The 24,211-nt window shown below is 45.6% G+C and overlaps 1 protein-coding gene across 2 annotated transcripts; it reads left to right on the top strand.

Moving 5' to 3' along the window:
- The first annotated feature begins 4,901 nt into the window (after positions 1 to 4,901).
- LOC309362809 (uncharacterized protein) lies at positions 4,902 to 15,796 on the top strand. Of its 2 annotated transcripts, none has more exons than XM_081898685.1 (4): positions 4,902 to 4,998; positions 8,791 to 9,797; positions 11,169 to 11,295; positions 12,896 to 15,796. In XM_081898685.1, the coding sequence occupies exons 2-4, from the start codon at positions 9,093 to 9,095 to the stop codon at positions 13,897 to 13,899; spliced, it is 1,836 nt and encodes a 611-aa protein (XP_081754811.1). In that variant the 5' UTR covers positions 4,902 to 4,998; positions 8,791 to 9,092; the 3' UTR covers positions 13,900 to 15,796. The 2 variants fall into 2 exon arrangements, with proteins under 2 accessions (XP_081754811.1, XP_081754810.1); XM_081898684.1 differs by lacking the exon at positions 4,902 to 4,998 and adding an exon at positions 5,371 to 5,508.
- The last annotated feature ends 8,415 nt before the right edge of the window (positions 15,797 to 24,211 follow it).

Raw genomic sequence — 24,211 nt, 5'->3', positions numbered from 1 at the left:
AACCCACCAGAGTGTTTCGTATCCTAGGAACAGAGAAAGCAATGATGTTGGGCTTCTCCTCGCTCAGTCCCGACTCTGGGCCTTTTTAAAAAATGGGATTATATTCCCTTTGCCCACTCTGCGGAATGATTTTTTTTTAATGATGAAGTGGTTCGTAAAAAGACCCGGATGTTTCCCAGGATGCATCGGATGAGGTGTAAGGGCGAACGTTCTTGTTTGAGCTGCAAAGATGCATGCCGGGAATTGTAGTTCTTTCCTCTTTCTCGTCTTGCGGGGTAGCGCATGCAGGAAGACGCGGCACTCTTCTCTCTTTCGCGAAGCACATGGTCATGATGTCGTCATGCGAAAAACAGGGCCTAGCCATTTTGTTTTGTTTTGTTTTCTGCTTACATTTCAACTACTTTAGTGACTTCATTAATTTTATAAGATTCTGGTTTTATTGCACTGAAGACTTGTAGCAACATTATTATTCTTTTTTTCTGAAACCATGGGCGTGTAGCCAGGGGGGTCAGCTGCCTCCCCTAAATCAAGTAAATAAAAAAAATATGTTATAAGAATTTTAAGGTCTTATATACATGTATATAAAATAAAGGTAAAGGGACCCCTGACCATTAGGTCCAGTCGTGGCCGACTCTGGGGTTGCGGCGCTCATCTCACTTTATTGGCTGAGGGAGCCGGCGTACAGCATCTAGGTCATGTGGCCAACATGACTAAATGTACCAAGTACACACATACAAATATGTAAACCACATGTCTGAAACCCACAGAAAAGTCCCGAAACCATTTTCTCTCTCCCAAAATGACCTCAATTATTTCTCTGGAAGGTTGAAGGAAATGGGGAGCCTCCCCGTTGTCTTTTTGCTCACAAAGCCTGTCTCAAGGGCACAGTTAAGATATGGATAAGGTGAGCCTGTGGCCTGGATTCAATAATTGAGTAGTTATTATAACAAGAGAGTGGCCAGGATGCCCAGGTAATCCAATCAGGTAACCTGGCAGAGAGGATAAAAACAACTCACTGATTTCTGTTGTAGTCCGCCCCTTCTCTGATGTAGTATGATGTATTTTGGGGGTGGTCTTGGGCTACACCGCTTCTGTGATGTATGTATGATGTATGGAGGGGTGGTCTTGAGCTACAGGGTGGGCAGTTCAAAAGTCTATATAAAAGGGCTTGCACACCTTTGTCCTGGGTCCCTCCCCCCCCCCCGGTGTGTAGGGGAGCACCCTGTTGCAACAACTTTAATAAAGATCAGGCTTACCAGCTGCTTTGCTTCTCAATATTCTCTGGTTAAAGGTAAAGGGACCCCTGACCATTAGGTCCAGTCGTGGCCGACTCTGGGGTTGCGGCGCTCATCTCGCTTTATTGGCTGAGGGAGCCAGCGTACAGCTTCCAGGTCATGTGGCCAGCATGACTTCTGGTGAACCGGAGCAGCACACGGAAACGCAGTTTACCTTCCCACTGGAGCCGTACCAAATTATCTACTTGCACTTTGACGTGCTTTAAAACTGCTAGGTTCTCCGGTTGGTCTCTGTTATTTTCTCCTACCGATGGAGTACTTACAAAGGACTCTATAAGGGCTCTTGTGTACTCCATAAGGGAAAGGGAGCAGTTTTTGTTTACAACAAATACTTCACTGACCAATCACATCGCAGATAGCTCGGTTCCCCAAACATAAATCCTGGCTACGCCTATGACTGAAGCCACCTAATTTTGTGTAATCAAAGGTGCTACCTGTTAGCCAAGCACTCAGGCTGTGCTTCCAGGCTGCCTGCAACCCTCCAGAATTATGCTAAGGAAAATGGTTCACTCACAGTATGTATTTTGGAGACAGTTCTAAGGCATGTGCCATGGCGGAGGCAGATTTAGGGCAGCACTACTGTTTTTCCCCACACTGGGCACTGAGTCAAGCGGGGCACCGCAGGACATTGAAACTATGACGTGCACATGCAAAAAAGGCAGGGGGCGCAGAATTTTGGCCTCACATGGCACTGCTGAAATTTGAAAAACCAAAATCTGGCCGAAGGCATAGACTGCTAGACTAGTCCTGTTGGGTATATGTCTAAAACAAGGATAGCCAACATGATGCCCTCCAGATGTTGCATTACAACTTCCATCATCCCTGATCATTGTTGGGGTTGGGGGCAGTGGCGTAGCGTGGGGGGTGCAGGGGTTAGGGTCAGGGTTAGGGGGCGCAAATTACTTGCCTTGCCCCGGGTGCTGACAACCCACACTACGCCACTGGTTGGGGGATTGCTGACTGCTCCTGTAGGCGCTCCACTGTAGTGCCAAAAATATTTATGTGCCTGCAAGACCCCCTGGAAATTTGTCCTTTAACAGCAACAACAAAACCTTTTCAAAACTTAAATGATTGAAAATAGCATAGAACAACTGACCAGAAAGTCTTCTGAAAACAGCCTTGAGAACTGCTGTTGCTGCACCCATTGTTACACTTTGGCCATGCCCATTTTGATATGCAGCCCCTGGAGGGTTGATCATGATTCATGTGTCAGTGCAACCCTTGGCCCCCCCAAAATTTAACCACCCCAGGTTAATGGTTGGCAATCCAGGGCTTGAACACAAGGCTCTTGCAGACAGGCTGTCTTTCAGAACAAGATGGTAAGCTGTCTTCTCATGCTCCTAGGAAAACTGTTCAAAAACTTACTAGACCAGTAAATCAGTGCATAGGATCTAGGTGTACAAACTGCAGTGGTGACATGAGTTTACAAGCATGCAGGATAGTCTTGTTGGCTACACCACTTGTTGGCTACTGGTAACAGCAGTGTATGTAAACGGTATTGCAGTGGCAAAAGCTTATCTCTGACAAATATAGCTCCAATATTATGTGGTTGCTGAGAGTGAATGCAGACATGACGACTCAGATATTTTATGGCTGTATGGTTCCTAGACTACAACAACCTACGGTATGTTGCTTTATATATGATTGTAAGTACCACAATAAGATTTAACATAGACAACATCATGGGTTGAGCCTTCCTGACTTTAGATGACACTGCAGATGTGTCAGACACAGTTATAATCATTTAGCAGACGAGAATAGTTACACTGGCTCTGTGTCACATGCACAAGAAGATGATCTGAAGGCTTCAGAGTTATCGCAATAACTGAACCATTCCCTACAAATAGAATAAATAAAATAATTTTAAATAAAATTTATTTGTGGCTCAGTGGCATGTCTCAAATCATTTCTGAAATTAGCTTCAAAAATATTTCCTTTTGCCCCATAAAATATGCACACATATCACATACAATTTTTGTTTTGTTTTCACGTGTAACTACCACATCTACTTGTTTTTATTTTGCAAAATATATTGACCCCAAAATGTCAACATTTACAGAATGTCATAAACAGAATATGCAAGGAAAGTTAGAATCAAAGGTCCCAAAGATGGCACGGTGTAAAACATGAACAACCAGTTCAATATCAGGGACAAATTCCGTATACACCATCAATCTGTACCTATAGTAAAACAACAGGCATTTGAGAATATGGCCTATAAACTTGAGTTTTTAGGTGGTAGCTTTATGCATGAAAGGGTATGATTTTATATATGTTTTATAGGGCAAGGATGCATTACTTAGAACATGGGCATAGTTGGTGATGGCTATTTATTTAATGTGTAATGATTTATGTTTCTCACCTGCTCCATCTTGGTTTCAGGTGAGCAACTCAAGTAACGGCTAGTTGACTAATGTATATTCATCGCTTGATAACCTGAATGAACGAAACCCTCACAGACCCAACACCATAAACAGAACTATTACATCGCCTCACATCACCTCTTTCAACACTTTCAATAGATTCATTTCATGTCTTTGTTTGGCTCCAAGTCATAAATTATCAATACGTTAACAACTCAGTCCTATATGTATGTCCACTCATAAGCAAGCACCATTGAGTTCAATGGGACCAACTCCCAGGTACGTGTTTGTTGTGTGTGTGTAAAAATGCTTCACTGGGAGCCAATCTCACATACCTCAGTGGGACTTTCTTCTAAGATTACATTGTCACTGATGATAAACCAAACCATCTGAATGTGTTTGAGACCTAGTTCTAGAAAATCGATAGAACAAGGCCAGCAAAAATAAAATTACACATTTAATAAACTATATCCCTGGTTTTTAGTGCTCCATATTTAAGATAATCCAGTTAAGGTCTTAAAATTCGTCCTCAAAATATACTGGTTCAAACTTTGGTTAATCTCTCAGGAAAGGAAATCCTACAGTTGTGGAGCAGCCAAACAGAGGAGGTGGGACAGCTTACTGTTCCTGTGATAATAATTTTGCAAATCAACACAGAATTATTAAGATGGCATTTTCAGTTGATCCTAGCTTGAGGGGTAGCATTGTAAGAAAAGAAGAGAGATTAGTTAAGGTATACAAGGGGGGGTTCCAAGCAGCTTTGAACGTTTTCATGTCAAAATTCAGACCGAATTCCCCTCTTAAAGTAGCAAAAAGCCAATGCTGATATGTCCCTAAAATGTGTGATTTCCATCCTCTACACACCATAGATTACTTTGCCATCCTTGTCCTCTATAAAGTCTGATCACTCCCTAAAACATTATTTCCAGAGCAGCATCACAGCCTGTCGGTAAACTAGTTAGGACTTACAGTGTGATTAAAATTTATGGTTTTGAGTCAACAAACAAGTGACAGTAAGGGAGATTGCAAGCCTCCCTTGGTGGCCACTTTCAGACCACTTACAGAATGTCCTGGGGAGGTTGAAAACACCCTCGATTCTGTATCTGCATTTCCACGTGGAGAAATTTAAAGCAGGTCTCGAGAGCAGCAGGCTAAGCCACATATGTCAGAAGATGCGACTGCGTTGAAAATCCGTTGTTCAACAACTTCGGAAGAGCAACTGGTAATCTCAACTGACTGCTAGTTTTGGAATGGTTGTGGAAACAGGCACCGCGCGGTGCGTGATTTATTGTTGTTGAAACGCCGTGCAGGAAGGGAACACGGCGCCTCTTTCCGTTAAGGTAGCGCCAGAAAAGAGACCATTGGTGGGGTGTTGTTTTTTGGGGGGAGGGCGCAACTGGAACCAAACGACTTTAAACCTTGCAAGCCCCACGATCTCGCTTTCTGCGGTGCCAGGGAACTTCGCCTTTGCCAAGAGAGAAAAGTCAAAACTCAACTGCTCCAAAAACCCATAACGCAAACACCCCTCTAAGGCCCGAGACGCGTCAAGAGTTAAATTGACTGGCAGCCCGATCCTCAAACCAGTTAAACAGGAGCCCTTGGATTTAAGCCGGCTTAGTCCTATTGAGTGAGAGCTAAGCCCTGGAGAGGCCCAGGAAGCCGAGAGGCGGCGGCGGGGGGGTGGGGGAGAGAGATGCAATAGCCCAGGCGCCATCCTGCTCCGCCCTGGATTAAAAAACCTCGGGATTTGAATTTTATTAAGGGGTGTGCAAGGGGGGGGCGGGTAGGATTGTGTCTGCAGAGCTCGAGATCCTCAGGGGTCCGCGCGGAGGAAAGAGCTGTGGGGAGCGGTGAGTTTCAGGGGCATCTGGGCAAAGGGGGAAGAGCCGATGCGGCTGCAAGGGAGGGAGAAAATGGGGGGGGGGAGAGAGAGAATCAGGCGGAGCCGAAGAGCAAAATCCGGGTGGGGGGGAAGAGGGGAGGGCTGGCAAAGGAGGTAGCCGGAGGGGGGCTGATTCCTTTCCACGGATCTCTGCAGATCTGCGTGGAAAGCTTTACAGAACCGGGGGGGGGGGAATCTCGCCTCTTCTTTGTGGAGTTGGGAAACGACGGCCGTGGTCTGTGCAAGCATGGGGGGGCGCTTCTGTGGGGCCTGCTCCATAGATCTGCTTCTCTCTCCCTTTGTCCAGGGTCGAGGCGTCCACCCCCAACCGGCTGCACCGAGTCCCAAGCAGCCAGGCTTCATGGATGCCATGCCTTAAATGCAATGCTGCTGTTGCTGCTACTACTAATAATAAAAAAGTGGGGAGGGGAGGCGGGGCGGGAGGGTTGTGGGGGGGGGGGAGCCATGGTGGGGTTAACTTAATTCCGTAAAAAAAGAGAGAGGGAGACACAAAAGGAGACAATCCGGAGTTTTGTGTTTTGCTCGCTTGTTCGGCGAGTGGGAGGGAACGGAAGGCACCTTCTTTCTGCTGAATGGTTGCATTCAGGGGAAACTCCCTCCAACGGGAAAGGCAGGATTCCCCCAAAATGGGGTTTCTTACACCAGATCCGACCCCCCCCCCCGCGCGGGCTTTGCTTACGAAACACCCCTTTCTTTAGGACTCCCCATTTCCAGCCACTCATTGAAGGAAGAGAGTCCCAGCAGACTTTTCTAGTTTAATTGGGGTGGGCCAGGAAGGGGCAATAGGATCCGTGCACACCCCATTCTCACGCGCTTGTAGGGCAAGCTGCTTGCAGGACTTGAGGTGGAGAGTGGGTTTTGTTTTTGAATTGGGGAGGGGGAGCCCCAGTGGACACCGCTGCCTGCTAGTGGTGGGGAGGGCGAGCTTTGCAGAAACGTATTTAACTCCTGAGCCGATTAAGGAATCTGCATGCTGAGCCCGCTTTTGGTCCCTGAGACAATAACACCTCTGTTTTCCCCCTTTCTGCTCCATTTCTACTCTCTGAGCTACTCTGCGTTTCATAAGAACTAAAAACAGCCGCCCTGCGACAGAAATAATTCAGGCAGCACCCCTTGATGGATGGGAGAGGGATAAACTGTGTCCCAGCACAACCATCCAGGGAATTGGGTATATCTAATGTGACTCTCGGAGGCTGAGTGAAAACATTAAGAATGATTTCACCACATGTGTGTAGTTGTAATAAACTGGGTAGCAAAGATGTCCATCTGCGCATGATTTTGGCAGACACTTGATGCCATGTGTTGCTCCCAGAGAATAACACATATTTTTTGTATATAAAAATAAATCCAACAGATTGCCTCATAACAATTAGTTAGCACAATCAAGCCTCTTAAGAATTGATTTCCCAACATCAATGAACCAAATTCTGAAAGAAATAAAAAAATGGGGGGGGGGAGAGGCTTCAGGAGTTGGACTGTTCCTGCCCTCATAAGTCTTATCAAAGGATTTCTGCTACTACAGTGGTACCTCGGGTTACATAAGCTTCAGGTTACAGACTCCGCTAACCCAGAAATAGTGCTTCAGGTTAAGAACTTTGCATCAGGATGAGAACAGAAATCATGTGCCGGCGACGCAGCGGCGGCGGGAGGCCCCATTAGCTAAAGTGGTGCTTCAGGTTAAGAACAGTTTCAGGTTAAGAACGGACCTCCAGAACGAATCAAGTACAGTGGTACCTCGGGTTAAGTATTTAATTCGTTCCAGAGGTCCGTTCTTAACCTGAAACTGTTCTTAACCTGAAGCACCACTTAACTAATGGGGCCTGCTGCCGCGCCGCCAGAGCACGAGTTCTGTTCTCATCCTGAAGCAAAGTTCTTAACCTGAGGTAATATTTCTGGGTTAGTGGAGTCTGTAACCTGAAGCGTATGTAACCCGAGGTACCACTGTACTTAACCTGAGGTACCATTATATATAATTTTTTACCCAAGTTTCCCCTTCAAAGACTCAGACTGCAGACACACCATCCATTTAAAGCACATTAGTAACAACACCCAAACCCTGGGAACTGTAGTTTGTTAAGGATGCTGGGAATTGTCGCTCTGTGAGGGGTAAAGCTCGTACCCTCCAACATTTCTCTGATGAAAATAAGGATGTCCTACCAAACGTTTCAACATTTTTTCCAATGAAAATAGGAACGTCCTAAGGAAAAGTGGGACATTCCGGGATCAAATCAGAAACTGGGGCGGCTTCTGTAAATCTGGGACAGTCCCTGAAAAATGGGGACACTTGGTGGGTCTATAAGCTACAGTTCCCAGGGTCCTTTTGTGAGGAGGGGGAATGCTTTAGACGTAGGTTGTGTATGAAGAATCACACCCAAGCTCGGCTTCATAAGAACCTGGAACACACCACAACTTCAACTTTGAAATGTGTTTTAACTGCCAGAATTCTGCTTAACCTGTGAAAGAATTATTAAATAATACCTGTGGGAATGCAGGAAGCTGCCTGTTTGTCCATCTAACCCAGTATTGATTGCTCTGACTGGCAGCAGCTCTCCAGGGCCTCAGGCAGAAGGAAGTCATTCTCATGGTCTTGCTCCATCATCCTTTTATCTGACGACTGAATCTGGGGGTCTTCTGCAAGCAAAATGCTCTGGGTCACAGAGCTGTGACAGAGCAGGGCTTTCAGGCACGGCAAGAGATGATGGAAGTTGCAGTCCAACAACACCTAGACGACCCCTGATTTAGGCCCTTGATTGTGCTATGCTCAAAATATCCTCCCCTTCTGCCAGCCAGTCTGTCAAGAGAAACCAGTGGTTGTTATTTCTCAGGCTAACTTCATATTGCAGGATTCTTTTAGGGCAGGGACAGAAACAAACAGCCTTAGGTACCCTGTCCTAGGTAACCTGGAGGACAGATGTGAGCCACAATTTTTAATAATAATAATAATAAGCCACCCATTTACTGGGTTGTTCCAGCCACTCTAGGTGGCTCCCAACAAAAAAACAGTAAAAGCACAATACAACATAACACAAAAAACCCTTTCCTGAACAGGGCTGCCTTCCGACGTCTTTTTAAAAACATACCGTAGCTATTTATCTGTTTGACCATCTGCTGGGAGGGCGTTCCACTATCTAAAAGGGCCCTCTGCCCGGTTCTCTGTAACCTCTCTTCTCGCAATGAGGGAACCCCCCATATTAATTTTAATTATTATTTCTCTCTCTTTCTTTCTCAGGAACGAGCTCTAAGTATCTGAACAAGAACTCGGGCCTTGTCCGCGACCCTGCTGTTCAAACCCACAAGCACTGTCAGGAGGGTATCACATACCCTCGCAAGGGTATATGGTGCAGGAAACAGGAAAAAAAATAAATAAGAGAGGATTCCAAGTGTGAGAGTAGTTGACGGGGTGGGCAGCTGAGAGGGTGGGGATAAATCCGTCTCCAGAAAGGTAAAATGGCTGAATAGTCGCGGGATGCGGCAGCTGTGGGTCTCCGGGTTCAGGAAAGGTTGGACAAGACGACGAGGCCAGTAGGGAAAATGGAGAAACAGGACCCGGCAGGCCCAAGGCCAGCAGAGAGCTTGGACGGAGCAGGAAGAGAGAGCTTTGCCATCCGTCCGGGAGCCATCCGGGAGCCACCTTGCTGGGCAGTGCCACGCCAGGAGGGCAGCATACCTCAGCACTTGCACACCCAGTGGCAGGATTTCCTGAAGACCATGCAGTCCCCTCACGCAAGATGGGGGAACCCGCCGTTGCCAGAGCTGACCTCCTGGGACGACCTGGTTGCTTTCGAGAGGGTCTTTGGCGCCTGCCAGTGGCCCAGGGGAGATGCTCTGACCCGGCTGATGCCGGCCTTCAGCGTGGAAGCCCACCAGGCGCTGAGCAGCCTGGCCTCCAGAGACAAGATGGACTACGGGAAGGTGAAGGCCGCCTTCCTGCAAGGGAACTCCACCGGCACGGAGATCCATCGCCAGCGCTTCCGGCAGTTCTGCTACCAGGAGGCTGAGGGGCCTCGGGAGGTTTGCGGCCGGCTGAGGGAGCTCTGCCACTGCTGGCTGGAGCCGGAGAGCCGTACGAAGGAGCAGATCGTGGAGCTGCTGATCCTGGAGCAGTTCCTGACCATCCTGCCTCAGGAAATCCAAAGTCAGGTCCGGGATCGGAGCCCAGAAACCTGCGCCCAAGCAGTGGCCCTGGCGGAAGGCTTCATTCTGAGGCAGCAGGAAGGCGAGCAGCAGGAAGAACAGGTGAGGGTAGCAGCAAAGGCAGAAACAGGGGGAAAAGTGCAGGCCAGTGGTTCTCAAACTTTTTGCTCCAGCCACACTTTTAGAATAAAAACTTGCTCATGCCACCACCAGATTTTTTACAGATTGGAAAACAGAATCTCCTAGCAGCGCTCAATATATAACATGGAGCACAACTATTATTATTTATTGAATTTATATACCACCCTATACCTGGGGGTCTCAGGGCGGTTCACAGAATAAAATCAAGATATAAAACCACAAAATACATACAGTGGTACCTTGGGTTACAGACGCTTCAGGTTACATACGTTTCAGATTACAGACTCCAGTAACCCAGAAATATTACCTTGGGTTAAGAACTTTGCTTCAGGATGAGAACAGAAATTGTGCTTCAGGTTAAGAACAGTTTCAGCTTAAGAACAGACCTCCGGAACGAATTAAGTTCTTAACCTGAGGTACCACTGTATATAAAAACAACAACCCAATAGCTCCCCCCCCCAAAAAAAAAACATTTGAAAAGAGCATAGGATGTCAATCAGATCAACCAAAGGCCTGGTTAAAAAGGAACGTTTTTGCCTGGTGCCTAAAGGTGTATAATGAAGGAGCCAGGCAAACTTCCCTGGGGAGAGAATTCCACAGATGGGGAGCCACTGCAGAGAAGGCCCTGTTCTCGTGTTGCCACCCTCTGGACCTCTTGAGGAGGAGGCACATGAAGATGATGATCATTGTAAGATGATCATGGGACATCCAGGAAGTATAAAACAACGCAGCCACGTAAGAACATGGATCATTCCCAAAATATAATTATAAATGAGCCTGTTACATAAGTACCGTAAGTAGTTAAACAAACTCAGTGAGAGGCGTGAGCTTGATGCTTTTGGAAATATATCTTTGCATATTCTGCAAAAAAATTATTTTGATACTATACTATTTACTACACTGAAATGTTGAAATGTTTCTTAGATTGTCCTTGAATCTTTCCACCACACTTGCCAGCCTCTCTTCCCACACCCTTTGAGAACCACTGTTTCTCTCTCTCTCTCTCCCCCTCTCTTTTTCTCTTTCTGCATGGAACCAAATGCTACTGTTGGATTGTCATGTGGTTGGGGTTGTGGCTGCTGTCATGATGAGTTCCTGCACTTCAAAATTCACCGCTGCCCTGCTGCATTTAACCCAGTCCTGTCCCTCTGGACTGGCAGGAAGTTTCCTACCCCGTTTTTCAGGATCTCACACACAGGTTGCTTTTAACTCTGCTGTCCCAGGTCCATTGAATAGGTATGCTAGGAATCAAGGTTTCCATATATGCAAAGAACACCCTCTACCGCTGGGCTGCCAGCCTCTTTGTGAGCAGGACTTTCAATGCTGTTTCAGGGGCACGAGCCGTTCCGAGAGGTGGCTGTGGATTTTTCTGAAGCGCAGAGAGCTCCGCTGGATGCCAGGCAGAGGCAGCTTGGCAGGGAGGTCAGGAAGCAAGATAACGGCAGCGCCTGCCTAGTGGGTAAGACTCCCTCTGGTACAATTGGTGTTGAGTCTTACAAGCTCTTGGTACCCACTGAAAATATGCTTATGCGCCTAGAGTGGAATTCCATTTTCCTCTCTTCCATTTGTTCTGTCTGCACAATCATTTCAGCTCTCCAGACGGAACGATACCCCCTTTCTTCCCTCCTTCAATATGCTGTTCTGCAGATTCTCTGGAGCTTCCCTAAGCCAATTTGGAGAGAGGGGGCGCATGGGGAAAGAAGATTAGTTGACACCATGGCACAGGTGCAAGTGGGGCTGGTTAGATGTATCCCACTCCTAGGGTGGATCTTCACTCATGGTTTATAATGTTAAGGAATAATAATAATAATAATAATAATAATAATAATAATAATAATTTATTATTTATACCCCACCCATCTATTTGGGTTTCCCCAGCCACTCTGGGTGGCTTCCAGCAAAATACAGTGGTACCTCGGGTTACATACGCTTCAGGTTACGTACGCCTCAGGTTACAGACTCCGCTAACCCAGAAATATTACCTCGGGTTAAGAACTTTGCTTCAGGATAAGAACAGAAATCATGCTCTGGCAGCGCAGTGGCAGCAGGAGGCCCCATTTACTAAAGTGGTGCTGTTAAGAACAGTTTCAGGTTAAGAACAGACCTCTGGAACGAATTAAGTACTTAACCCGAGGTACCACTGTATTAAAATACAATAATTCATCAAATATGAAAAGCTTCCCTAAACAGGGCTGCCTTCAGATGTCTTCTAAAAGTCTGGTACTGTAGTTGTTTATTTCTTTGACATCTGGTGGGAGGGCGTTCCACAGGGCGGGCGCCACTACCAAGAAGGCCCTCTGCCTGGTTCCCTATAACTTCACTTTGCACAGTGTGGGAACCGCCAGAAGGCCCTCAGAGCTGGACCTCAGAACGGTGGGGGTGGAGACGCTCCTTCAGGTATACTGGGCCGAGGCCGTTTAGGGCATTAAAGGTCAGCACCAACACTTTGAATTGTGCCTGGAAACGTACTGGGAGCCAGTGTAGGTCTTTCAGGACTGGTGTTATATGGTCTTGGTGGAAGAGTTAAGGAATGCTTTTCATAACTTAGAAGAACACATTACATTCTACTTTTAACATTCATAATGTGTTATTAAAATGGGTGCTGCAAATCACTGAGGAACCAGCAGTAGGGAAGCAGCATTTTTACAGAGAAAACAAGGAAAAGAACGTTTTAAATTTACCAGTATGCCCTGTGACGTTTTAGAACGATATACAGTCGTACCTGAGGTTACAGATGCTTTAGGTTACAGACTCCGCTAACCCAGAAATAGTACCTCAGGTTAAGAACTTTACCTCAGGATGAGAACAGAAATCACGCGGCAGCAGCAGGAGGCCCCATTAGCTAAAGTGGTACCTCAGGTTAAGAACAGTTTCAGGTTAAGAACGGACCTCCCGGATGAATTAAGTTCTTAACCCAAGGTATCACTGTATCTAATATCGTTCTAATAACGTTGGAAAGGTCGGTGTAGATCCAGCCCTAGTTTTTTTTGGCCCCATCTTCCTCCCACCTTTGCAATGGCCCACGGCCCAACATTGTCATTTGCCTCCTCACCCTCCAGGCACCACTAACACAGCCAGCAGAACCGAGGAGCAATTTGAACTCCAGGGATCGAGGAGGGAAGACGTAGAGGAAGAGGCGGCAGCGCCCGCAGCCCCAGAGGGAGCCCAAAGGAAAGAGAAATCCCACCTCTGCATCGAATGTGGCAAGAGCTTCACCCGCCCCTCGGACCTAGCCAAGCACCTGAATGTCCACACAGGAGAAAAGCCCTACCTGTGCGTCGAGTGCGGGAAGAGCTTCAGTCAGCTCTCACACCTTACGAGACACCAGAAAATCCACTCGGGAGAGAAGCCCCACATCTGCTCCGAGTGCGGGGACACCTTCAGCCAGCGAGCGTACCTTGTCAGTCACCAGAGAAGCCATTCGGGAGAGCAGCCCTACCGCTGCTCCTACTGCCAGAAATGCTTCAGCCACCAGTCGGCCCTGAAGATCCACGAGCGGAACCACATGGGGCAGAAGCCCTACGCCTGCGCCGACTGCGGGAAACGCTTCGTCTCCTCTTCCTCCCTCACCACCCACCGGAGGATCCACACGGGGGAGAAGCCCCACGCCTGCAGCGTGTGTGGGAAGAGGTTCATCCAGCACTCGAACCTCGTCTCCCACCAGCGGACGCACTCGGGGGAGAAGCCCTTCTCCTGCAAAGTGTGCGGCCGGAGGTTCGCCTACCCTTCCGACCTCACCAGGCACCAAAAGATCCACACGGGAGAGAAGCCCTACCCGTGCGACGAGTGCGAGAGGCGCTTCACCAGGCTCTCGGACCTGATCACGCACCAGAGGATCCACACGGGGGAGAAGCCCTACCGCTGCATGGAGTGCGGGCGGAGGTTCAGGCAGAGGGGGGTGCTGATGAAACACCAGAAGTGCCATTCGAAAGAGAACCCGAGAGGAGGCGAGTCGGCGGAGTCTCAGCCCGGCGGCGAGTTCAAACTCTGCGAGATCAAGCAAGAGAAAGAAGAACTGGAGAGCCTGGCAGAATCCGGTTTGATTCCCTCTCCCAGCTCCTGATGCTCACCATCACTCTCTTACGCCGCTGCACCAGAGGGAGGAACAATCTCGTAGGCTACCCAGAAGGGTTTTCACTGTGCTTTTATTTCTTTTCTTTTCTTTTTAGTTAAATAGTTCCCCTTCTTTTGGTGCTGGCTAAAGCTGGTTCCAAGAGCAGCTGTCCATTGCCATCTGCCGCTGGGCCTGTGAACAGATGTTGGGAACCAGGGTGGGGTGTGTGCATTTTGTGGATGGGGAGAGAGGACGCAAGGAATCCGCCTCACCCTCTACCGCTTCACACGGCTGAATGGCCTGCTGTCACGGTGACCTTTGGAAGAAGCGGAGGCGAGGTGGAATGCTCTGTGTACAGCAGTCAAATACACCTCTCTAAAGCAGCTGGCCTGTCTGTGTTTTAGCTACATGCGAAAGGGACGACAGGGAAATAGGATTTCCTCTCTGCTACCTTGAGGGAGAAGCTGGATGCAGTGGTCTACTTTGTACGTCTCCAAAGGGACAATGGCATCTTCAACGCCAGACATTGTTGCTGGGCTGGGCTGGAAGTGAATGCAGCTGCCAGGGGAAAAAATGAAGCCAGGGGCTGGGGAAAGGAGTCAGGACCATAGCTGTCAACTTTTCCCTTTTCTTGCAAGGAATCCTATTCGAAATAAGGGAATTTCCCTTAAAAAATGGGAAACGTTGACAGCTATGGTCAGGACACCACAAGACCAAGACCAATGGTTGTGGGGGGTGGGAATTGTATGTGTGAGGTGCGCAGCAATAATTATGGCACGGGCAGGTAAGCTTCCTTGCACAGGAGCAATGGTGGCTCCATCTTCTCCACATCCCTAGGCATTTGTGCAAAACCCAGCGGGCTGTCAAACAAGACAGGACTGCCGACAGTAACCTGCTTTTCATTCCTGCTCTTGCCACACACCCCTCCCCCTGATCGCACCCAGACAACATGAGCTGGTCCTGCTCAGTTAATGATATAAGAAGTGGCTTAAAAAAACCCAACTCTGGTCATTGGTAATGCCCAATCTGGCTGGCTGCAGCTCCTCAAGCTCTCAGACAGGAGTCATTCTGAAGCTTGCTACCTGAAATCGCAGGTGGTAGGGATTGAACCCAGGACTTTATGCCACCGATTTATGGGCTCTGAGCTCTGCTGGCTACAGATTAGACCTTTTTTTTTTTAATGCCCTGCGGCAAGCAGGCAGTCCCAGATCAATTGCCAAAATCTCTCGTTTTAATGTAAACCACTTTGGGAGCCTCTGTGGCTGAAGAGCGGTGCACAATGCTCTAAATAAATACAAATAAAATATACGCATTGCCCTCTGCTACCCAGCTCATTAGCAGATCTGCAAATCTGAAGTAGACAACAGATTAATATATAGCTCCCCATCTCAGTGTTACAGTATAGAAGGAGAAGGAATGCACTGTACACTGGAGGAGAGGGGCAGGGACTGCAGTAACTAAACTTGGCTTGTGAACACTGAGATCCTGGAGCAAACAGAGCAATAGGATTTGCTTGGCTTCTGTTTATTCATCCTGAGACTTTAAACAGGGAGATTCGGTGATGGGAAAAGTGTGTCCTGAGAAATTGCCTCTGTTGAAGGCCTCAGAGCCCTGCCAGGAGAAAAAGTTAGCAACCTGCTGTATTCAAGTGGTTGGCCTCTTAAAACTATTCTTGTTAGCATCACCATTTGAATGGAACTATTTGGGTTTCTCCTGACAGCAGGATAGAGATTAGGTTAGAGTAACTGTTTGTTGTTCCAAAGCTGCAAGGTATTTTTAGAATGAATTCACTGAAAACCTCGGAAAGGAACCGGCAAAAATACGTATGTTAAAAGAACTTTAGACAGGGACTGTGTGTACTTTATGATTCTGCAGAGGTTTGGGAATAAACATGTGGTGGACCTCACCTTTTAATCTGAAAGGTTTTTGACTTTCGTAGCTGAGAAAATAAGCTTGAAAATTATGCAGATAGGAGGGAGAGCTCTGAGCCAAATGCGTAGTCACCAGGAGACAAATAACTGGTGCCTTAAGAGAACAATCCGAACTGTGTCTACTCAGGAATAAATCCTACTGAATTCAATTGGACTTACTCCTAGGTAAGTGGGTTTAGGATTGCAACCTACTCTCCCCATGGCTGAACAAGCAGAACGGTGAAAATGTATGCCGATTTATAGACACCACAGAGTTTATGTTTTCTTGGCATGGGACATGGGTTTCCCCAGTACAGTTCCCACAGCCCTACTTTTATGGAACTTCTGATATATAGAAATACTTTCAAATGCGGATGATTTTAATAAATAGAATCCTAAAAATTACTCTGACCCATTTTTAAAACATTTGAGTTTGTACTCACGCGTGGCAGTTGTAAACCGTGTGTCTCACTCATATTAGGCATCTTGGGAACCTCTGTTCCTTTTTTCAGTGTCCTGAGGTAAAGAAACAGATTATCTTGCTGATGTGGTTTTCAAGGCAGCGACATATAAATACGGTAGTTTGAAGTGTTTGGATTTTTAAAAAAAACAAAAAACACCACTCCAGCCAAGTATGTTTTTACAGCTTCTTTCTTCGTTAATTAGGTAGTAGCGCTCTTCATTGTCAGTGTTAGGGATGTAATTGATTACTTCCAGAGATTTTCTTCCTCAACACTAGTGCATCACATAGGGAACCTGTGGCCTTGACCTAATTGAACGTGAATGGGGAGAAGGAATAAAAGATAAAAGGAGGGAAGCAGAGAGAGATATTCTTCCTTTGCTGCATCTATTAAAACGTAAGTTTGCTTAATTCTGAGAACTTGATTGTTTGCCTTGTTTTGGGCGTTCAAGAACAGGCTCACAAGAGGGTGGGCAGCCATGGAAGCGTCCCCCAACTATAGGATGGAGGATTCACAGATGGGATAGCTTGAAAGTCTTTTTGCCCAGTTTTAACAGGATACTTAATTTAAAGAATTTGGTATATTAGGATAAGCTCCGAATTGCACATAACTTCTCCGTTGGAGGGTATTTGGATGTTTTGAGCATTAGTTCTTTTTCAAGTCTTGTTTTCCCTTCCAGAAAGACAACAACACAGCTTTTCTTTCTTCACTTAAGGAAAATGGCACCTAGGCTAGAAAGTCATTGGGAAGCTACAATATACAACTACCATAGGGAGTTGGGAAGAAGGCTCCCTCTGTCAAGACTCCTAATTGGGGGTAGAAATGGACTTGCACCCTACTTCCTTTGAAGTGGTCTAAGATGTGTGAATTCTAAGATGGGCTCTATTTCAGTATCCCACACCCTTGTGACCCTTAATGCCTCATGCATTTTTCTGACCACGGTTAGAGTAGTACCAGTTTGGCTGTCAGTCACACCCAGCACTTGGGTTTTCAGCCGCTGCCTGAACTGCTACTGTATCAGACACCTGAGTTGGAAACCCAGCCAGATGGGTGGGGTATAAATAAAATTTAATAATAATAATAATATTTCTGTACTCAGTCCTGTGCAAATACTTACAGGACTCAGCTACATTAGTAAAAACAAATTATAAATGCATTATAATACTAGTTGACGCTGTAGAGCTGAAATTGGAACTCTATGAAATTTACCATCATGAGCTTTAAAACGTCCCCCCCTCCCCCGAGAATTTGTATTTATAGCTGTGTAGATACAGCCACAGTCGTGTTTGCGGAGAGCATGACATTGCATCTCAAGGTCACTTTGAATTCACCTTTCTGAAATTAGGTGACAGATATAATAACAGCGACAGCATAAAAAAAGTTAACAAACATGAAGATTAGCAGCTCAGTTTTCAGTGCTGGCTCTCGCTCTATTTAGTGGGACAAGCAGAAGGATCCTATGGAAGAGCCTATAAATATAGGTATTTGCTTATACACTACCCTTGTTTCTGTCCAACCATAGACCGGCAACTTGGACTGGCATATATGCTTTAGGTCCTAAAACAGGGGTTGGCAACCTAAGGCCCATGGGCCACAAGCGGCCCACAGGGGTTGTTTAACTGGTCCACGAGCCGCCCCCGAACCGAGCCACTCGCTTCTGTGGTGCCGGAAATGGCGTCTGCGCAGACACCAAAAATCACGGGCGTGCGCGCGATCCAGCCCATGGAGGGATCTCCACTGAAGTGAACTGGCCCAGGTGAGGTAAACCTTGCCAACCCCTGTCCTAAAACTTATGAAAATGTCTCTCTTTGAAGCAGAATTCCTCCATAAAGGAAACTGCAATAATAATAATAATAAATTTTATTTATACCCCGCCCTCCCCAGCCAAGGCCGAGCTCAGGGCGGCTAACAACCAATAATAAAAACAAGTTGAATGAATACAACTTAAAAACAAGATTAAAATACAACATTAAAACACAGCCTCATCACAGGAGGAGAAAGGAAAAAGAAAGAGGGGGAGGGGATCAAATTGGCTCCAAGCCAAAGGCCAGGTGGAACAACTCTGTCTTACGGGCCCTGCGGAAAGAAATCAGATCCTGCAGGGCCCTGGTCTCATGAGACAGAGCGTTCCACCAGGCCGGAGCCAGAGTTGAAAAGGCCCTGGCTCTGGTTGAAGCTAATCTAACTTCCTTAGGGCCCAGGACCTCTAGGGTGTTGCTATATATGGACCTTAAGGTCCTCCGTGGGGCATACTGGGAGAGGCCGTCCCGTCGGTACGAGGGTCTTAGGCCGTCTTTTCAGGTAGCAGAAATGCATACATGTATCTTCATGAACGCATCCGTTCATTTCTGATGAAATGAAAGGGGAGGGCGGGTTGTGCATGTGTGAATTAATCAATCAGCATGGCTTTGTAACGGGGTGCTGATCTAAGAATGGGGAACCAGCACAAAACTGGCAATAATCCAGTTAGGAAAACAAGAGACCAGGCTGTTAAATTACTCATGTTTATTTATAACAGACCTTCAGCCAGTACAGTACAAAACTTAACAGTAGTATAATCTCCATTACACAAATATGTACTTACAATATATTACAGATACAAAAAAGGTTTTGCAGTAAGAGGTTTTTCTTTTATTTAAAAGTGAGTTTAACCCCACCAAAAAAAAAAGGGGGGGGGGAAAGAGTGCGACACCAGCAAATCCAATAACAATATACAAATGAAAGCTTGTTAGAAAGAAGAGAAGAATATTGTAGCGGGTTGGGGATATTGCACATCTTTTTGTTCTTCATACATCTGGTTAAAAAATATATAATATTTACACAAGTTAGAGACCTGGAGTTTTACAAAATTTCCAAGATTTGTTTTTTAGGCTCTTCATACAGGTGAAAGCAAAAATAAAAGAGAACACTGGTTTTCTTAGAAATTTTAGAGCTTTGTTTCTCTAAAAACAAAACCTGTTTCCATTTTCACAAAAGGGGAGAAGCAGGAGGTAAGTTGTGAAGTCTGAAACAGGATTCTTGCTCCCTGATTCATCACAGAATCAGGTTTAAGAGAGATTCGTACCATTCCACAGTGCAGTAAATATAGTTCAACAGTGATGAGCTGGAGGTCTTCATTTAGCTCAAGAACTACCCAATATTTCTGATTTTTTTAAAAACAAACCAAAAGAAAACCAAAGAGTTCCTGCAGAGAGCAGTTCTATTCCCACTAAAAACAAGAAGAAAAAGTCTGAACGTGGGCTTTGTATGGAGGCACAAAGGGATATCTTTACTTTTTACAAATAGAAATCAACAGTAACAAATGACCCTTTAGGTGCTTCAATTTACCAGTGTGGCATTAATTGATGCCAAGCACCCAAGGGCCATCTTTGGCTTTCAAGAAGTTGGTACCCAACTATGAAAGCCGATTTTCCTATTAATTTTTTGTTGTTGTTCTTGTCAAAGAATCACACTTGTAACTGGAAAAAAACAACCTGTAAAAATATCTAACAAGAAAGACTGCACTAACGTATTTCCTTCCCAATGTTATATGTCAAGAAGTCAATACATGCCCCCACTTCTTGACAAATGTATCAAGTTGACAAGCATAGCTAGTCGGATTATGTTTTACAGTTTTCACAGCAATATTAGTCTCTGCATTGGAAAAAAAGAAAGAAAGATGCATCTTCCCAGAATTTGGTCTAGGGGAGCTGGAAAGAACTCTAATCTCACATGGAAAAGATGAGAGCATTGAGGATCACTTCTAGAACTGGAAGAATAGATTATTTTAGGGAAACAAACTCCATATTCTTAGCAACTTTCCCTAAGGTGGTGTTTCAGATGCTTTGTACTGTAACTCGCCTTCAGTCCAAACCAAGATGGCTGTGGCTGATGGGCAGTTGTAGCCCCCCAAAACATGTGGAAAGGCCCCCGGTTGTGTAACAGCTGCTTTGGGGTGTGTCTCCCCCAAGCTCTATTTTACAGATTGAGATTTACCTTATTTAAGTGCCTAGCATGAACTATGCAGCTGGTCTACTAAGTGGGGGAAAAGCAGATACAAATTTTGCTCTCTGCTTTATTTCCACTTCTGCTTAAAAGACTGGTCACATAATCAAACAAACAAACACCACGCATAAGATTTTGCCTATGTCTGGGGAATAAGTGATCTCTTTCAATAGTTGGAGGACTTCGTAAATGCCAACTTTTGTTTCACCTCCATCGATGGACCAAATAGTGCTTGCCAATTAAATAGAGTGTTGCAAAACACACTGGGAGAAAAGCCTTCAACCCTGCATGTGCGCCACAACCAGAGGTCCAGGCAGCCTCATGTACCTAGAGGAAAGTGCTCTTTGTCAGATCCTACAAGAGAGAATCTTCCTATAAATGGAAATGATTCCTGCAAACACCATTCTAGGCCTAGATTCATACTGGAGTGGAGAGGGAGCAACAAAAACATGCACACATTGAGTTTAGGAGTTTGCTTCTCTCATTACTGCTATACACACAGGTCTGCCTGGATCAGAAGATGTGCAAACATCTCAACTCAGAGATTTAATTCTATAACATTTGTGGTTCACGCGACAAATGTTTTAGATCTTTCTCTGAACGCATTGATGTGAAAAGCTAGTTAGCTTTCACAGGATGAATCCTATAAGCAAGATGCAAGAATCATCTAAAATACTGGCGTGTTAGGCGGTTCATGGGAAAAAATGTTGAAAACGCATTCTGGAAGAAGCTTTTTTTTTACTTGCTCATATACACAAAATGGGCCAAAACAGTCACTCAATGACAGGTAAATGTCTTTAAAAGTTGGAAATCAGCTTTGAGGTTTTTTATTAAATGTAATAAATGTGCATTAGATTTCCAACATCCTGCTTTCACAAGTCTTTAGATAAGCCTTTCCTGAGAACCCAAATGTGTGTTTTAAAAAATAGCTAAGAAGCAGCTTTAAGATATGCTCTCACAGATTTCCAGGGGCACAAATGGAACACCTTGAGTTCATTCATTCAACACAATTATCTTATCAAACTGCTTGTGTTAATCTGACTCCAACCTTCATGTTTGCAAGATTTGTAGTGGACAAATCCTAACTTTTAAAGCAGTATGAAGTCAAAACATTCAAAAATACAATGTATAATGGCTGGATCATAAGATGTCTTCTAGTCACATGAGAAACCCCGTAACAATTCCCAGTACAGAAGTGTCATCCCCAGAATCACCACTGGGCAGTTTCATTCAAATAATATAATTTAATGAGCATCCAAGTCTTGGGAATTATTGAGGGGGGAACTATGCCTTCTGAACTGATTCTTCGGTTTAACAATCACAAAAAGTGCTGAATACTGTACACCAATAGGAGATATGAGTGCTTAAAAAAAATCAAAATCCTTTATCCATGGGGCCTAAGGAATAACAGGGAGGGAGGGGAAAATACAATCCTCATTGAAAAGACAGGAAGTGGACTCTCAAGTCCCTTTAGCAATTTGGCAAAGTCTCCCAGCAGGTTCCAGTCGTATTGCACAACAGTAATCTTAATGACAAGAATTTTAATATTCTATTCCCTCTGCTTGAAGCCACAAAATACACATCTGCCGGAACCAGCTCAAAATGCCTTCTGAACCTGTAAGATACAATTCGTATGCTGAACCCAAGTGACAAGGCAGAAGGGGAAAGTGACTTTGTACCAGAAAAGTTAAGAGCTTTAGAAAGTGTGGCAGAACAGTGGAGTGCAACTATTTGAAGGAAGGTTCTCACCTTCCCATCTTCTAGAGGAATCCCCCGGAACATCTCATTTGTCAAGGCCTTTCCAGTTAAGCAAATCTGTCCGGCCTTGCAAGGGGTGGCGACAGCTCGGAAAATTTAGCATTTCACATCTCAAAAAAGCAGTCTAATAACAAAAGGGCAAAACCGAACAAAACGTTGCAACTTGAGGTGTTTCTATAAGTAGAAAAAGAACAGCCTTTGGTTTATCCCACAAGGAAGCAGTTTGCTGAGCTGCTGTTGAGCAAGTTATTTTTTATGCATCATGGGCATTTATCTAAAACCACAAGCCTTCTCCCCTTGCTGTGTCCTAAGACTAGAGATACAATTTTACCCTTACCTCCCATCTCTTTCTGTCAGGCAAGGTGCTTCTAGCAGGTCAAGGTGCTGAGACGAAGGACAACAATAGTTGGAGGACTCAACCCCCAAGCCTTTACATTTGGCGATTACACTCTTAAAAGCAAGGATAAACAGAATTTCTGCTTGGGCTGGTAGGAATGACTGCATAAGCCTGACGTGGAGTAACAAATCCTGCCTACAGTCCACTAACAGAAACGCATCTTCAACCAAACTACAGAATTAGAGGTTTCAGCCCTTCGTGGTGATCAAGGCTTTTAAGACACTAAAGTACACAAAGCAAGGTTTTTTCGGCGGGATCTGCATTGCAGAACACCAATGGCCCTCTTTGGCACCACTGATCACGTACCTGTGAGAAAATGGGAGACTCTGGCTACTGTGTAGATATTGGGCAGGCAGGTTACTGGAAGTTACTCTACACAATTTTGTCCATGCCACTGTGTGCTTTTATGTAGCTTTACAAGACAAGGACCTTCCACCTTCACGGCTGCTGCTGTCAAGAGTTTGCTAATGGAGTCCAAAAAACCCCCATATGCTTTCTGAACACGGATCACTAAGGTTTTTGACTGATCTGTGCAAAAACAAGGCAGCCCTTCCTGCTGGGAAAGGAGTCAAACCCCAAGCTACTTTGTGATAACCAATTCCTGGGCAACTGACTGGAGAGAGGCAGAAGTCAGGCACCAGAACAGCAGCAAGAAGCGACAAGGCTTCAGAACCCGACTCTAGTAGTTGCAAGGGAGGTTACTAAAAGCCACAGAAGCTTTTGCTATCTTGTTTCCTGCCTTCCACTGAAAGTCCCTTGATTATGTCTCCTAGGAATCACATCCAACAGGGTCATGTTTATTTATTCACCCTAAGGAAGTTGCATGCTTTTGGAGAGAGAGGTCGGTGACATACACTCACCTAAGGGTTGAGGCTCACACCTTCTAAAACTTCCACTAAAAAAAAAAGACTCTTTAAGAGCCGGCAGAAGGAAGCTCAGAGGATGTTCGCTCAAGCAACCCTCCTGAAGAGAAGGTCACGCTGAACAACACGGACACCAAGCACATCCTTTTGAAGGAGGGCATCCCAGATTCTTAACAGCTAGGATGCAGAACATGCCCTTTCCTTCCTTGTATCCTGGGGGGGGGGGGGGAAGCATTTGCTTTCCTAATGCTGATCTTCAATTGAGCTTGCAAAAGCAGCACCCTGGCAAACTTTGTACACAAACGCTTGCCACCTTCCTTCAGACTAGTTGGCGCTGCGGCTCCTTCATTTTCACCAGATGCAGAATTCGCCACCTTTTCTGTGCCCCAAAAGAAGAGACACAAAGCTGTCATAAAGCAGAAGCATAGAGGTATAGAGTTCGCGGGACCACAGAGTTCCTAGTAGGATACCTTCCTATGCTGTGTTTCACAGACACCCCAAAAAGAGGGAACACACAGTTCTTCCTGACATCACCATCTAAGTGTAACTCAAATCGTGGCTTTCCTAGCCCCTTTGAAAGGGCGAAGTTCTACAAGAGTATATTAGCACCTGATCTGAGGTTCTTAACGTCTAACATGGTGGCTTGACAAGAGATACCTGAACTGAAATTCACCAAAAGAAGCCCAAATAAACTTTGAATGGAGGAGGAAGGAGGGACAGACATGAAAGACACTAATATCTTGCTGATGTGTACCAGAGGTGTGTGTCGTGTCCCTCAAAATGGAGGAAGCCCCTGGCAAAATGACATAAAGAAAAGGCTTACATGACAACAAAATAGAGAAATGAAATTAATAAATAACAACTATGAGTGGAAGAGAATCAAAAGCACAAGAGAACTTTAAAATCAATAAACAGTATTTAAATAACACAGCGTAGAAAATGCAAATG

Source organism: Podarcis melisellensis, assembly GCF_964234715.1.
Source record: "Podarcis melisellensis genome assembly, chromosome: 2".
Classification (NCBI taxonomy): Eukaryota; Metazoa; Chordata; class Lepidosauria; order Squamata; family Lacertidae; genus Podarcis; species Podarcis melisellensis.
The sequence above is the reverse complement of the archived record's forward strand: the minus strand, read 5'-3'. Positions and strand labels throughout refer to the sequence as shown.

What these genes read in the sequence shown, in the direction of transcription:
- LOC309362809 (XM_081898685.1), top strand. Translation starts at nt 9,093, where the DNA reads ATGGAGAAACAGGACCCGGCAGGCCCAAGGCCAGCAGAGAGCTTGGAC. An exon ending in GCGAGCAGCAGGAAGAACAG is followed by an intron (nt 9,798 to 11,168) that starts GTGAGGGTAGCA and finishes ATGCTGTTTCAG; the next exon opens with GGGCACGAGCCGTTCCGAGA. An exon ending in CGGCAGCGCCTGCCTAGTGG is followed by an intron (nt 11,296 to 12,895) that starts GTAAGACTCCCT and finishes CTCACCCTCCAG; the next exon opens with GCACCACTAACACAGCCAGC.